Source organism: Zychaea mexicana (assembly GCF_025766255.1).
Source record: "Zychaea mexicana strain RSA 1403 chromosome Unknown BDB00scaffold_26, whole genome shotgun sequence".
In the NCBI taxonomy this organism is placed as follows: Eukaryota; Fungi; Mucoromycota; class Mucoromycetes; order Mucorales; family Lichtheimiaceae; genus Zychaea; species Zychaea mexicana.
Genome location: NW_026516689.1, coordinates 294,391 through 311,179, shown reverse-complemented (window position 1 = coordinate 311,179; position 16,789 = coordinate 294,391). Strand labels below are relative to the sequence as shown.

The window sequence follows — 16,789 nt, the reverse complement described above, 5'->3', positions numbered from 1 at the left end:
ATCATCATCCAACGCCTCAAATGCTCGTTTGTATTCTTCTTTCATATCTGGAGTCAATACATAAGAATCGGTTTTGGCACTCTGAAAGAAGAGAAGATGAAAAGTTAGATACTTTGAAAAGATGAAGACTAGGCCTATTCTACAAACTTACGGATGATCGAGATCGTTTGCCTAATGAAGAAGAAGATGCGGTAGAATTGATGGAAGGAGGAGTGATGTTATTAGGAGCTGGAGAAGAACTGGTGGTAACCGCATTATTATGGCTGGGAGTAGAAGTAAGTGCAGGACGGTCGATTTCGATGTTGTTGGAAGTAGCAGAGTTGTAATTATCAGAGGTGGAAGCTGTACTTGTGATATTGTTGGTGGTGAAAGGAGTAGCAGCAGCAATTTCATATGTTACATTAAAAGTATGAGAGCGAGAGCGCAAACAAGGTGTATCATATGCGTCGGTGCGACGGCTAAAACAAAGAATGCAACTGAAAGAGGCCTTCTAGTAGAAGTCTTTGCCCTGACTGTGGGCAATGTAGCTCGTGCATGTGCTAAAGCCAATGGTCATGAATTGTAGTGAATTGTGCAAGTGAATGGGGGTCGATGACGGCCGTTGTGTCGGGTCATCAAACCTTGCTATGAAAATGCTTCGTTTGCGGTGTTTTGCCTCACCTTCATCTCCGAGAGGTCAAGCACAAATGAAAAAGGTGCAGTTATTCACCAGACCCGAAAAATCAATCCTGACGTGGATTTCGCCGTGTCCTGTGGGATAGAGGGGCAACCAGCGGTCGACGCTCGTCACTTGATCTTGTGGTCGCAGCAGGTCCCACAGGTTCCACTGGCACTGTCCAAGTTCAACCGATGTGCTGAATCGGTTATAGTCTTTAACCTTGATATTTAGCGGCGTTGGCTGCGCAGATACGCTGCTTTCGAAAGATTCGTTCCTACAATGGATGGCAAGGCTTGTGTAAGATGAAAGAAGTTTCTTTTTTGTGCGTGAGGGTAAATACGTTGAGTGAGTAGTGAAAAGTGTTTACCATTGCGGCGTAAGCGTCTTCTTGATATGCTTCGTTTTGTGTACTTTCTTTCCCACACGCAGTCGGACAAACGGATCACTCGTCCCCGAGCGATCGACCCCTCGGAGGTTGCGTGCTTCGATCAGCTGTACTGTCGCCGTACCGTCCATTCCCGTGGCAGTGCCATCACCTTGCTGTGCTGCCAGTGCGTCTTCGTTTATCGACATGGTGTCAATGCTCCTTCGGTCCTGCATGGACACTATGGAGGATGCTTGCGATGGGGATCGGACATGGGAACTTGCATGAGTGCCGTTGCGAGACAGTGCAGCAGCCGGTGCTGGTTGTAGCGGAGGAGCGGGGGCCAATGTGGCCGATCGGGACACCGAAGGTGGTGCTGCCTGTGGCGGTCTCAGACCGGATGTAGGAGAGGGTCGCATGGTTGCTGCAGATGTAGGAGAGAGCATATTGCTGCTGCTGCTGCTGCTGTTTGTTGACGTGTTCATATTCACAGTGGTAGTGCCAAGGATCGAAGTATGTGTCTTCTTGCGGATAAGCAGCTGGGGTTGCCATAAGAACCGCACGCGCACATGGCCGCTCACCCCGGCAACGCCATCCAGGGGAATTCTGACCTGCTTGGCAACAAAGCTCTCGACAAAGTCGCCACGGATGGAGATACCGCCCGAGCCAAGCGGCGTATCACCGAGGAACTGATTCCAGTCAAAAACCTCGATTCTAAAACTGGCCGTGACCCGTGATTGCTATTGTTACACAGTTCGTACATTTTGAGTGGTGCTATCTTTTTTTAAAAGAACACCACCACTACCATTACCAGCAGTTACTTACGATCGGCACCGTGAACGTTTCATTCTTCCATGCAGGATTTATTGTCTTTTTGATTGTGGCACTCTTGTGTACGCGCTCGCCGTTCACAGTGAATACAACATATGGGTCGCTGGTTCCGGATTTGTCTGCTGCCATGAGCTCCTTTGCGTCAAGCAACGTCACCGTCAACTGTCCTTGATTGTCAAGGCTTTCGTCTGGATTCAGGGTAAAGTTGACAAGAGGCGTGTAGTCAAAGCTGAGACGAATCCAGCCACCGGGGATCGTTGTCCCGAGCAGCTGGAACCATTCTCCTTCCTCGTCCTCGTCGCCACTGCGTCTGTTGGATTGGATGCGGCGCACAATGTTGGTCACTTGATCCACCCAGTAACCCAGTTTCAGATCGTCCTTGTCATCCGAATCAGCTGGCTTGATCTCGATAGCAACTCGCGAAAAGTCTGCTTCTTTCACAAATGCGTCGCCCGTTTCGTTAAAAGTCAAGGTTCGTCCCTTGAGCTTCTGGGTCTGGAACTGAGGCATCAGCGCGTCGATTAGTATTTGGCAGTAGGCATGGCTGACGGTAGGCATCTTGACTTCGTGGATTTTAACTGTCAGTACGCCGGAGTTGTACACAGAGAGGTCGACAATATCGTCGGGAGTGTAGCGGATCGGCACACCATGGAGATCAGCTGTTGGCAGCTCGGCTTGCCTCTTTGCTTCGACTTTGCCGTTCTCTTCAGCATGCTCCCCTCCCTCGAGTTCTTTGTATTCTTCCTCTTCATCGTCAAGCTCCTCGACTCTTGGCAATGCAAGCGTAGGATGAAACTCGGCCGTGTATTGAAGCTCGCCTTTTGCTGTATTGCGGTCCGATGACTTGAGTGCTACCCATCTAATAGTACATCAATAATCACATTTTCAATAGTATGTTTAATTACACTCTTTTCCTGCGAGATACTTACTGATCAATTGGCTTGCCAACGTATTCATACCACTTGTCTGGATTCTTTGGCTGATTGCCTGTGCACTGCTTTACAAGATCAACCATACGCAATGTGGTAAAACCAAGTGACTTGTCCTTTGTCTTTGCATTCCAATCCATAACTTCAAGTTTGAGGTCTTCCTTGTTGGAATGGATCGGCACATATTGCGTCTCTCCCCACTCGGGGTCCAAGTTGTTATCAATGACTTCCGTACGTGTACGGATCTGCGATCCAGATAATACACGCACATACGGATCTGACTTGCCAGCAACACCATCAACGTTTTTGAGATCCCGGGCGGGCCAGAATGTTAATCGTACAACACCAATTGGTGGCACTATATGCAAGTAAATAGAAGAAAAAGGCTCATTAATGAATAGATACATTTACGCAAGCAAAATCAAAGGGGCATTTTTAGAAAAATATTCAAGACTTACTGTATAAACCGCGTCCACCCATTGCTTCGGACAGGCCAGTCATCACCACAGGCTTCCACTGGAATCCTAAACGAATACGGCCCATTGCTTTATTTCCATTATCAAGTGCGAGATCCCACCAGCCATCGGGATTATTGTCCATATCTTGGATCATGTCAACGAGATAGCTTCGCCACACACCAATGATCGGATCTTCAGCAAGACTGATACTGTCCTTGACTTCAACGCGAATAAACACTGCGGTCTGGTCCAGCACAACCACTTCACCCGAGCGTTCAAACTTGGGATTAGGGTTTCTCTTAAAAATGGGTGTATTGATTCGCTCTGCGCCATTGATAGTAACACGGACATACGGGTTTAAGCGCATGGATCCAAGTTTTCTGCACTCGTGCACAGTGAATCGTAGAATGCCAGAATCTAAATAGTACAGTGACAATTAGTAATTTATTAATCGCAACAAAAAAAAAGAGAGAGAGAAGCTCGTACTTGATTCTGCTGCTGGTTCGACAGTGCCATCATCTCGGGGTATAGGTTTCGATACAGGCATGTAGCGCATATCCACTTTGATTTGTCCAATGGGCTTGCCATTGTGTCGTAAGTCAAGGTCCCTAAAAGAAGTGAAACTGTTTGCAACCAGTATTCCTAACAGCAACAACGGCAACACCACAAATACTTTATATCAAACTTACATATCCTGAAGACTATAATCATCGTCCTCGTCCAATTCTTTAAGCTCGAAATGCGCGCGTGCAATACGTCGATCTTTGGTGCCGCTTGATTGGTTTCGCAGCTCAAGTGACAGAGTGGAAGTCAAGCTATTCAGCATCAAAAAGTGAGTTTCGTTCCATCGAGGGTCAAGTGTATTTTCTTGTACAGAAGTGCGACCCAGCTCCTGTGCCTTATCCAGATAGAATCGGATATATGGGTTGACAGTCCAAGAGACATCCCGTGAATTGATGGTCGTGGTCGAATAAACAGTGACAGCAAGAACACCGTTGGCTTGTGCTGCATAAAGGCAAAGAAAAAAAAGCATTAAGCAACTGGGTAAGAATACTATGCTTTCGTTACACATTGTACAACTTACTGATATCCAATTCGCCAGAAAAGAACTTTTCCACGTCAAAGGAAAAGACATTGGGGTAATACATCATCGGACCAAGGATAGCGTGTACTTGATCGCGAACAAAACTTTGCAGACCGGGTATCTAGCATAAAGTAGCAATCAACGATTGAGAAATCAAGTCGCTATCTCATTTTTCACCCGGTACTTACATTGGTTACATCCAGACCAAACGTCTCGCCACCGATAGGCTTGAGCACGTAATCAAAATGCGGCTTTTTCAAAAAGCAAGCTTCAACCATCTTGACGTGTGGGAAATTACTCATAAACTTGAGCTTGATACGCATGGCTCCTTGAAAGCTCATATCTTCAACGAGCACAGGGATACCAGCACCGACCATACCCTTTCCTAGTCGGATAGTGAGCATGACCTTTGGATTCACCTTGTGCTCGACCTGTTTTCTGGTCATATCGGAAATGTCGTTTGGCTTGAAGCTGACAATCCAATCCATTGTCTAATCATATCTCACCGATTTTAGTGCTGTCATCATTATTTTACACACAATGATGAAACAGAAACATACCACAGTATCTGGTCCTGGCTCCGGCAACATGCGAACGCTCTCGACACGAAATGGTTTAGTTCCCAGCGTAAAAGTCGTCAGACGCACGGAGTCGAGAAACCCAGGGAGGTAGTCAACGAGGTATGTATCGATGTTATCAATCACATAGGCGCTCATGACGGGTTCGAAGATGACCCAAAACTTTTGCAGAAAACTGTTGAGCCATTCTACTGATTCCTTGTCTTGTTCGAGAAACTGCAACATAGTCAATCCACGATCAATATCATCGCGTGCCTGCCGCCGGAAGCGACGTTGTGTTGTCTGCGAGTAAGTCACCACAAACAAACATCCGATAGCAAATGTGATGAATCCGCCACCTAGGGTGCCGAGCAACCAGAATACAACGCCAACCGTGAATATGGCCCCACCCTGGCCCCACCATTTGCTAAAGAATAAGAACGAGACCATACGCTCCAATGGTTCGTCTGTTTTGTTTTCTGCTGCTGCGAGTTGGATAGGTCCGCCAGGATTCGGTTGTGTTGAAAACGCTGTCCAGCCAACACGGTACCACTCTGGTATACGTGATTGCGACGCTGCTGCTGCTGTTGCTGTTGTAGTTCCTGCCGCACCGCCTATAATAGCAAACATGAGAAAAAAAAGGCAAAAAAAACTAGACCAAGCATACGCAAAAGCTTACCGCATAATACCTTCCAACTGACTCTGTTTTTGGTCCGTAAAATTCAAAATCACTTAGTATGTTGTAAGATCATATACGGTACATCTGTCTCCGAAAACTACTCACTAAAATCTTCCTTAATCGCGCTGCCTCGTTACGAATGATATTTGGCCAAACTTTGTTAACTAATTTGCCAGAAGGTGTGTTTTGTTTGATAAAATCGACATGCGTCGCAACAAATTCGGCAACGCTAGGATTCTCATGATCTTTCAAATTAAGCACGAACAACTAATAAAAATAAAAGGAAAGAGAAAAGTAGTTTAGTTTTTTATGCGTTGTGTGATGAATATTTCTCTTTTTCTCACCTCTTTTAACTTCTGTAGTTGTTTCCATGGAGACGATCAAAGTAATAATAGAGACAATTTGGGCAGCAACTCACAGGATTTAATTAGTAGCTAAGCCACCCAATCTCTTTTTTACACACTCAGACAGCTCTTGTCTTCCCCAAGAAAACAGAAAACCGATCTTGCTCTTTCACCGCACGAAAAGTCCAATATCAAGGGCTTTTGAAAGACCTTGATATTTGTATATAAAGAGGCAAGGTGGGCCACCACAGAAGTTGGGGGTTTTTTAGAGATTGGATGCGGTAGTAATGCATGAAGTAATCTGTTTGTGTATGTAAGTTTACTATATTGGTACAAAAAGTTCCCAGTATATGCAATAGCTGCAAGAACAGAACTTCATATTGGTTACGCAACTACTACAACGGATGAAGCACTCCGAGTGTATGCTTTGGCTACAAAGAGAAGTCTTTTATGAGTTTTCTTTCACATACACCGACATGCACCATTCGAGTACCTAAAAAATGACAGGTTTCGCACTACCACTGTTCTGCATCATCTTCATAATCCCCCTACAAACCCTTGCATCAAAAGATCATACGTACTTTCTATAGTGCTGTCTTACAAATACAAACATATACAGAGTAGCCAAAAATGCCGCTCTTGTATACATAATTGATATCATGCTGAAACCAATTGGATCTAAAAAAGGATGTTATGATGCATTTTATATATACAAACATTCTCATCGCGTATTACAAGGCAGCACATGTTTTACGATGCTTATTGAATGTGTTTATTTGTCATACTGTTGTAAATGACGATTGCGATCAAGATGAGGTTCATAAAAGTAAAGGTATGGTAATAAAGTTGCACAATATAAAATGCGCTAGGGGAGTAATCAACGGTCTCAGTTGATCGTCTTCTCTGTATATATACTTATACTGCTTCCATGCATTATTTCTTACACTTCTTTTTTTCTGCATGGCTGTTGTATCCAACATGTTCAATAACACTTATTCTTTAATCTGTCATTAACGATTGCTGTTATTTCCCTCATAACCTCACTTGTGCGGACATTTCCTTATTCATACACATCTTGGTGAAACACCGATCAGCTATGCTCAGGAAGAAGTTGTCATTATTCGGATCACGTAATTCACATTAGCTACTATCTGAGGCATTTACCCGGATGTACCTTTTACTCACGCATCATACATTACTTAATCCTATATAATTGATTTGTAACATCAATTCATCCGTTCAATGCACACGCTGTGGTAGTTGCCAAGGATAAGCCATTTCTTATAAATAGTGAGAACTTTTGTTATCATAATAAACCAGTTTCAATTCCTTTCGGGTCTCGTTGACTTATTCTGTCTCTTTTGGTTTATTGGATATTACATTTTTTTCAACGAATTCCTTTTCTCTATATTACTACTTTATTTCACTACCTTACTTACCATGTCTACTCATATTGATTTCGGTTCTCCCATCAACTCGTCTGCTGGTTCTCCGGCTGCTGCTACTGCTTCGGTTCAAGAGGTCCAGGCCACATCCGTCCATAGTCATCAAGCTGGTTCTCAAGAAGTCCATCAAGCACCCCACGCTGTCGAGCAGGGAAGTTCCTTTGTTAATCAAGTTGCTGGCTCAACTACTGGTGTGCAAGGTCATTCGTATGCTAGTGTCGCCGGTGCCGCTGGTTCTGCTGTTTTTGCTGCTGGTGGTGTGCCACAATTGTCGTTGCCCAACGTTCCTGACGTGGTGATGCAAGAATCCGTTTCCATCGCTGCTGCCACTAGGATTTCGTCTGCTGCTCGCTCTCAGGCTGCCATTGATCAGCTAGGTGAACGCTTAGCCTCTTTGGCTGAATGTCTTGCTCTCGGTGGTCTCACCAACCAAGAACATGCTCGTGTCCAAGCCGACTACCTCTCCGCTTCCAAGGACTTGGATATCTTGCTCTCGGTGCAAAAGAGGTTGTTCAAGACTGATGCCACCAACACCGCTTCTAGAATTGTGTCCCGTCCGACTTACCTCTGCTCCAATGGTCAGGGAATATTTTCGATCAAGCCAAGCCAGTCTTTGCCTCGGTGCAAGAGTGCCTCGACCGCTTTGAGGACATCGTTGGCTCGTATAGCCAAGACATGGATTCCAACTGGTGCCGCTTGCTCCCACGCATGTTGTCTCCAGATCAACGCTCCTGGTTCACCAACCACCTCAAGCCCCATGGTGAGTTCCCTTGGTCGTTCGCGCGCAAAGCCATCATCGCCAAGTATGGAATCCAGGATGCCGAACGTCAAGCCCAATGCATGCAAGAGTTGTTTAACTTGCGCATGAGCCGTAATGAATCGGTGGAACGGTACACCGACCGTTTTCACAAGATCCGCAGAGAAGCTGGCTGCGAGGACAGCAAGGTCATCGCCGCTCTTTACATCAATTCGTTGCTTCCGGAGCTCACACAGCATGTTGCTTTGAGCCAAGCTCATCTGCCGGCCAGCCAACGGGCTTCCACTGACCAAGCTGCAAACTTGGCGCGCACGCTGTACGGCAAGGTAGTTGTGTCAAAACACAGCAAAGAAGGTGCTTCTCTGGATACTACTTCCGTAGTAGGTTCAAGTTCCCCTTGGTCCTCGCCTGTCGCTGCTAAAAACAACAAGGGAAAGAAGAAGGTCTCTGCTGGCAAGGTCTGCCGTTTGCACGGTGCTGGCCGCCATTCGACAGAAGAATGCCGCATGCTGACAGGTGTTCGCAACAATGGTTCGTCTGGCAAGGTTTCGAAGCACTCGAGTGCGTCGTCGTCTTCGTCTGGTGTGGTTCCGAGTGCTGGTTCTGCTGGTTTGGGAGGCTTGTCGTCGCCATCGTCAGGTGGTAAGAAGTGTTTCCGCTGTGGTGCCCCTTGGGACAAAACGCACAGATGTCAAGTCAACCATTTGGCTATTCGTTCAGCAACTTTGGCTTCCGAGTCATCGTCTGCTTCTGGCTCCGCACCAGTCACCCCGGCTTCCGAGCCAATCCCTTCTCTTCCTTCTTCGGCTCCCGCGCCGATCCCTGCTGCTGTTGCCTCCGTGGCTCACACGGCACCATCACCATCTTCTGCCCCGTTCTCGTCTCTTTCTCTGGAAGACGCGGTTATGGAAGAGGTCGATGCTTCACTTCACAAAGCTTGTTATGATTGTAAGTCTTCACATGATTTTTCACGTCATCTTTACAAGAATACTAAAGCTTTTTATGTACCGGTTACTATACAGGAGTATGAAACCTGGGCGTTTGTTGATCCGGGTGCCACATTTTCGGCAATCACTCCTTCGCTGCGGTCGTTTCTGGGTCTGTCTGTCACTCCCATGAAAGGAAAGGTCAACTTGGCTGCTCCTGGCCCGAGCATTAGTAGAATTGGTCATACAAACGAAATAAAGATTTTACACAACGGAATCACTGCCTCACATTCTTTTGAAGTCTTTGAATTCAATGCTGATGCCGAAGTATCTATTGGCTCAGATCTCATGCCTCTTATTGGTATTTACTTGAAAGGGCTCGCCTCTTGCTGGCACCGCTCTTCTCGTCCTAGCTTGCCTGAACCAGAAGATTTACCTGAACCAAACAATTCTCCTGCTGGTACACCAGAGCAACACAAACAATTTCTTGAATCTATTCAACCTTACATACAGGAAAATATAAACATTCCTCCTTCTGCTTTTTGCACTCTTCCCGAATCGGTTGTTCGTATTCACACACCTGAAGGAAAAGTTGTAAATCGGCGTCAATATCCTTTAGCGGACAAATTGATTCCTATTCTTCAAACACAGATAGATCAATGGTTAGCTGATGGTATTATCAAACACGCTCCTCCTGGTAATGCATGGAACAATCCTATGACATTTGCACCCAAAAAGGATCCGAAAACAGGATTGCCTACATCCTATCGACCTTGTATTGATACTAGGGCACTGAACGCCTTATGTACAACTGAAGAGTCCTATCCAATCCCTCTTTGCTCCGATATTGCAAGACGGATGAAAAACGCGACTGTCTTCACTTGTCTTGATTTGAAATCCGCTTTCACACGCTTCAAAGTACACGAAGAAGATCAAGCAAAACTCTCATTTACCTTTAACGATCGACAATATTCCTTTGTGGGATGTCCGTTTGGTATCCGTTTTTTGAGCAGTTTATTTATGAAATGTGTTCATATCATCTTTAATGGTGTGAAGCACGTGGATTCTTATATTGATGACATCATTGTCTTCTCTGACACTATGGAAGAACACGTACATCACGTACAAGACGCTATTAGTCGTCTCTCCAAGGTCAATCTCGTGCTCAACAGTGACAAATGCTCCTGGGCTCAAAAGTCAGTCTACCTCCTTGGTTACTGCTTCATGCTGGTGGTATTTCTCTGGATAAACGCAAAGTTGCTAACGTCCATGACTGGAAATTACCTCAAACTGGCCATAACATACAACAATTTCTTGGATTAGTGAACTTCTTCCGACAATCCATTCCCAAGGTGGCTATGCTCACAGCTCCCCTTGACAAGCTCCGCAACATAAAGGATTTATCCGGGCACTGGACAGAAGAACACACCATCGCTTTTAACAATATCAAAGCTGCTTTGGAATCTGCTCCTGTCTTAAGCCAACCTGATGAATTTTGCCTTATTATGTGGCAACGGATGCTTCTGACACTGGTATTGGTTGCTGTCTTTACCAAATCAAAAACAACCGATATCAATACATTGGTTTCATGGCACGTGCTTTAAACAAAGCTGAAACGTCATATAGTGTCACAAAGCGTGAACTTTTAGCAGTTGTCTTCAGTTTTCGCAAATTCCACAAGTATCTATGGGGTAACAGATTCACACTCTTTACTGATCATAAAGCTTTAACTTATCTGCACACACAAGTTGTAGCAAATCCGATGATGGTTACCTGGTATGACACTATCTTTGACTATGACTTTGAAGTGGTTCATCTACCTGGTATGCAAAACATCTTACCGGACACGCTCAGCCGTCTTTTTATGCCAAAGAAGCTGGCGGGGGATGATACTACAGGAAAAAGAATCGCTCCTTCACCATATTTGGGTGAACTCAAAAAGTCACACCAAAACAAAAACGGCTTTTCTTCTTCTCAATCCCTCACTCAACGTACTGCAACACTCGTCGAATACATGACACCACCCGAGAATGAACGTGCTAATCTCCTAGTACAAGCACATCTCAATGGCCATTTCGGTACTGATTCAATCATCAATGAAATGCATAGCCAAGGCCTACACTGGTCAACTATAAAGAAAGACGCTTTAAACACCGTTGCTAATTGTCCAGACTGTCAACGTTTCAATATTGGCAAACACGGTTATCACCCACTTCGTAGCATCGCTGCAGATAAACCTGGCGATCACTGGGCTATTGACCTAGGCGATTTAAACTGCACTACACCTCGTGGTAACAACTATATTTTGGTCATGGTTGATTTATTTTCTCGCTACGTTATTTTACGTGCTCTTCCTGACAAGACCGCACTTACCATTGCTATGAATCTCGTTCAAATCTTTGGAGACTTTGGTTACCCAAAAATCCTACAAATGGATCGTGGTTCTGAATTCAGCAATGAAGTCGTTCGTCATCTATTGGAAAACTGTGCCGTAGACAGACGCCTCATTACGCAATACAATCCTAGAGCAAATGGCTGCGCAGAAAAATGGGTTCATACGACGAAGAGCGTGATCGTTAAACGTTTACACGGAAAAAAGGATGATTGGGATCTGTTCCTTCCAAGTGCACAACTTGCTATCAATAACAAGCATGCTGCCTTGCATCGTTCCCGTCCGTTTTCGGTCATGTTCGCTCGTCAACCTAATCTCTGGCAAGACTACAGCAATTTGATACAGGAAGGCATTGAGGATCAGATTCGTTACACTGACAAAAGAGAGGAACAGATGGCTGAGGTTGTCATTCCTGCTCTTCGTGACCGGATCAAAGCTCTACACCAAGCACAAGAAGGGAAATTCGCAAAGAAGTTCCGTATTTTGAAGGAATTCCCTATCGGCAGTAAGGTTATGGTCATCAGCATGAATCGTCGATCCAAGACCGATGCTCGTTATGAAGGTCCTTACACTGTCCATGGCAAAAACAAAGGGAATGGTCAATACGTTCTTACAGACTCTACAGGCGCCCTTCTGGGTCGTGATGTTCCTCCTCATTATATCAAACTGATTTCTCAGGACACCATCGCTTCTGGTGAAGATTTCTTTGAAGTTCAGTCTATTGTGGATCACCAAGGTTCTCCTGGCAATTATAAGTATCTTGTTCGTTGGAAAGGATATGGGCCTGAAGACGATACCTGGGAACCCATCGAGCATTTCAATGACTTGACGCTGATTGAAAAATATTGGCAACGTCGAGACGATAGCAATTCAAATCAGGGTAAGCGATTGCCTCCTCGGCTTCGTAACACTCACAACCAAGCAAAGCAGGCAAAACAGGCACAGCCACCTCAGCCTCGCCAAACGCAAAGCAAACGCAAACAGACTGCACCACTACGTCGTTCTGAACGTAACGTCAAACGCAGACGCACTTAAAGACATCGTCTTTCTCCATATCTTTTTCCCATCAAAGTTCCCTTGGGTTTTTACATAACTGGAGTTTTCTGACACGTCACTTCTATCAATAATGAAGGCTAGTGCAATGCAACAACTTATCTTACGGTTGTTCCAACCTGGCAGGGGGCAATGTTGTATCCAACATGTTCAATAACACTTATTCTTTAATCTGTCATTAACGATTGCTGTTATTTCCCTCATAACCTCACTTGTGCGGACATTTCCTTATTCATACACATCTTGGTGAAACACCGATCAGCTATGCTCAGGAAGAAGTTGTCATTATTCGGATCACGTAATTCACATTAGCTACTATCTGAGGCATTTACCCGGATGTACCTTTTACTCACGCATCATACATTACTTAATCCTATATAATTGATTTGTAACATCAATTCATCCGTTCAATGCACACGCTGTGGTAGTTGCCAAGGATAAGCCATTTCTTATAAATAGTGAGAACTTTTGTTATCATAATAAACCAGTTTCAATTCCTTTCGGGTCTCGTTGACTTATTCTGTCTCTTTTGGTTTATTGGATATTACAATGGCCTGTTACTTTTCACTACGGTCATGGCTTTTGCACAGGCCACTACCTTCTACAACGCTTTAATATTCAGTGCTAAGGGAACGCCAAGTGGATACAACTTCGTCATGCCTTCATAACCTCAGGAGTAAGGTGGTAGGTAAAGTTGGTGTATTGAAAGATGGATGAAGTATTGGTCGGTAATGACGTGCTACTTGCATAATCTGTTACAAATGTTTGTATCGGATTTTGTGAGTATGCATGTGATGAATACTTTTTAAAGGTTCTTTTCTTTGGTTCACTTAAATCCCTTTCTCTTCCTCCTCCTTCTTCGATTTTTATTTACAGTCTTGCTGGAAGGTGATTCTCTTGGCTCTTATCCTTTCCTTACATTTCCTACGACCTATATTGCTAATACTAGTGCATGCCTTCACTATACCATTTCATACAACAAAGTTCGTACTTTATGCCTTTTGAAGCTGCCGTCGCTGCCAAATGTTATATACTAGCTAGAAGAGTGTAAGTTTCTCTTTTTTTTAATTATAGGTATATATACCATTTATCCATAACCCTGACTAACTACAATGTACCATTCCTCTCACCGTGCCGTATGTACACTACGAACTTATTCATGCCTTGCTAATGTTTCCTAACGTGATGAAATGGAGTGCTACTATTATGGTTGACTCATATGGATGATAAGGATCAAGGCCACATAGGCATGCATATCTTTGCTAGTACTTTTTTCTTATGACGTATAACGAGCTTCGTTATCTCCGCACCATTAGTAGATATCAAACTGCTCCTTTCGCGGCCGGTCTTAACTCCTTCATCCTGTGAATAATGCATTCTGGATTCTTCACTAACAATCTTCAATGTATCTTTTAGGTACGACATCTCCAAAATCGTCTATGAACATCTTCTTCTGCGCTGTTTTTCTTTTCACTTATAAATTGACTCGACATGCATCTTTCCATAGTAGGATTGCTGTCCTTTGCACTAGCTCTTTTCAACTACAGCCATCCTTTTAAAAGGATCACATAATGTAGACTTACATTTGATAACGTTCTTTTAATGTTCTATCAAGCATAATCTTGTACTCGATTTTTTATACGAAATATAATAATAAAGACAGTTGTGAACACCTATAATAATATATATATTACACCATGAATATTAAAACCAATAGCATGCTTTGTCCGTTTACTATATGTGTAATATAAAGAGCGAAAATATGCAATGCGTAATACTTCTTTTTACAAACCTACTACAGAAGGCACCCGGTCCATATGCAGTATATGGTAAGACCGTTATAGACATCTACATGCATGATGTAATCAATCATAAGCTTGGGGGACTATATGCACATAAAAATATCAAGGTATAAAAAGACCTTGATATTTACTCGAAAAGCTAAATATCAAGGTGTTTGAAAACATCTTGATATTTTATAATAAAGCTGTATATCAAGATAATATCAAGCTTTTTTCTACCCCTTGATATTCCCCTGCAAGCCCAGTGTTTTTGCCCACAGCACAATCAAAAAGGTGAAAGAGTATTACTAAGCTGCAATATTTTATTTTTTCAACACCTTTTATTTACTAATATAAAGTATAAACGATCTTCTGCATTAGTGGTGTTCCATAAACTTGAAAAAAGGAAAGTGTAAGTATACTCCTCTCTATAATTTTACACTAAACAATGAGGATAGGTGGGGCGAAATCTTATGAGGAGAACATTTATTTATAAATAAATTTAAAAATTTTATTAAACTTATAATGAATTGAGAATATTAAAATTTTTCAAAACACTGCAATATATTAAATGCTAAAATATACAGCAAAAAATGAACAGTTATTTTACAAGTATAGATTGTATTTTTATTTTTTATTTTCATCTTTAACACTTTTTGCCAAGACTTTTTAATTCATCACATGACATGACATGAGCAATAATTATACTTTTTACATAAAAATTGAATTTCTTTAATAATAAAAAGATAAGCGTAGAAAGTATCAGTATAAAGAATTATGATAAAAATGAATTTTCTATAAAGTCATTTAATGATTTTAAATATAATCTTAATTATAAACTTTAAAATTTTATAATTGATCCTACTTTTGCATTTAGTAATTGTAGCACATAGCATGATAAAAAACCTTATAAAATTAAAACCAATAAAAAAAACTGAATTTGTATATATAATTAAAATAGACAATATTACAGTCATTTCAGAAAGTAAAGTCGCTGATTTTAAATTTGAAGTCGTGCAAAAAAAATTGTGTTCAATAATAATGTCGATTGATCCAAAAATAAAGTCTTGCTCACGTGTCACGAACTCCGTTTATTTTTAATTGTCGCTTAGTAATTATCTAATAAAATTCTTGGTATTAAATTGTTATAAAAAAGGGGTTACGATTTTCTGTGTCCATTTTACTCTCTTTTTTCTATTTACGATTTATTTTACAGATATTGAAGTTGAGTATGCAATTTTTTATGAAGATGGACAAGGGCATGTTGTTGATGAACATGGCGTTGAGCCGATGGATCTTGTTGTTGATGAGGAGTTGTATGCTATTGAGACAATAAGTTCCTGTACTCAATTCTTAATGAATAAACCTCTAGAAAGACAATCTAATCCTGTTATACTTCCAACTGCGGATGAAAGAAACTGTAATGTTGATATGGAATTATGCAATAAGCGACGCTATACGGTTTACTCTGATGAAGACAAGACTAGATTTTTTCATTTATTTTTCAGCAAATGCTTAAATGCTTCTACTGCTGCGAGACAATTGGGGATTCATATCCGGACAGCGCAGAGATGGGTAAAACGGTATTACGAAGACCCCAAAAGCATTTTCGAAAAAAAGAAAAAATCAGGGCGACGTCGTATTCTTGGGAATGAGCATAAGCAATTTCTTTTAAATTACATTGATGAGAATCCTTCTACCATTGTCAATGAAGTGGTGGAAAGTTTGAAACAAAACTATGAGGATCTCAACGTTTCTCGTAGTACTGTTTATAACTTCATGACAACTCAGTGTAATCTATCTATTAAGCAAGCACAGTTTCATCCTGTGGAAAGGAACAGTAAGGAAAAGATTCAGCAAAGATACGACTGGGTTCAAAAGTGGCAGCAAACTGACCTGGATTTCACAACAAATTGTGTCTTTCTTGATGAATCGGCCTTTCACATTAATTTGAAACGTGGTATGGCTTGGTCAAAGAAAGGCACTCCTGCAGTAGATACAGTGCCAATGACTAAAGCAAAAGCAACTTCTATTTTAGGTGCAATTTCTGCCACAGGTTTAATTAATGTTAGTTGCGAGTTCCGAAGCGTATCAAGAAGAGAAAGCTCGGGTGTGAGATTGATGGTTATAGCATAGGAACAGTGACAGGTCATTACTTGAGCTTCTTAAAAGCTACTCTTGATGAATGAACAAGTATCCAGAAATGAAGGGACATTATCTTGTCATAGATAATGCTCCTATCCATAGCTCAACTGACATAGGAAAGTATATTCACTCTCGAGGATATCGATATGCATATCTTCCTCCATATTCCCCTGAACTGAATCCAATTGAGCAGTTTTGGTCAGTCGTCAAAAGTAAAGTTAAACGAAACAAGTTTTTGGAAAAAGAATCGCTCATGACTAGGATCAGTGAGGCATGTGATAGCTTACATTTTAGTGATTTCAAAGGCTTCGTTTCTCATTCTGCTAAATGCTTTGATAAATGCCTTGCCAAAGAAAAATTACAAAAACGGGCACAGATGGGTAGAC

At 42.4% G+C, this 16,789-nt stretch overlaps 1 protein-coding gene across 1 annotated transcript; it reads right to left on the bottom strand.

The window, feature by feature from the left end:
• Nucleotides 1–676: 676 nt before the first annotated feature.
• Nucleotides 677–5,127, bottom strand: BDB00DRAFT_761593 (C2 domain-containing protein; the record flags this gene model as incomplete). The annotated part of the gene is made up of 12 exons (XM_053119282.1): nt 677–898; nt 1,124–1,275; nt 1,420–1,762; nt 1,848–2,534; nt 2,622–2,696; nt 2,803–3,140; nt 3,241–3,657; nt 3,727–3,848; nt 3,930–4,245; nt 4,325–4,445; nt 4,513–4,815; nt 4,885–5,127. The coding sequence occupies 12 exons, from the start codon at nt 5,125–5,127 to the stop codon at nt 677–679; spliced, it is 3,339 nt and encodes a 1,112-aa protein (XP_052980933.1).
• Nucleotides 5,128–16,789: the final 11,662 nt, after the last annotated feature.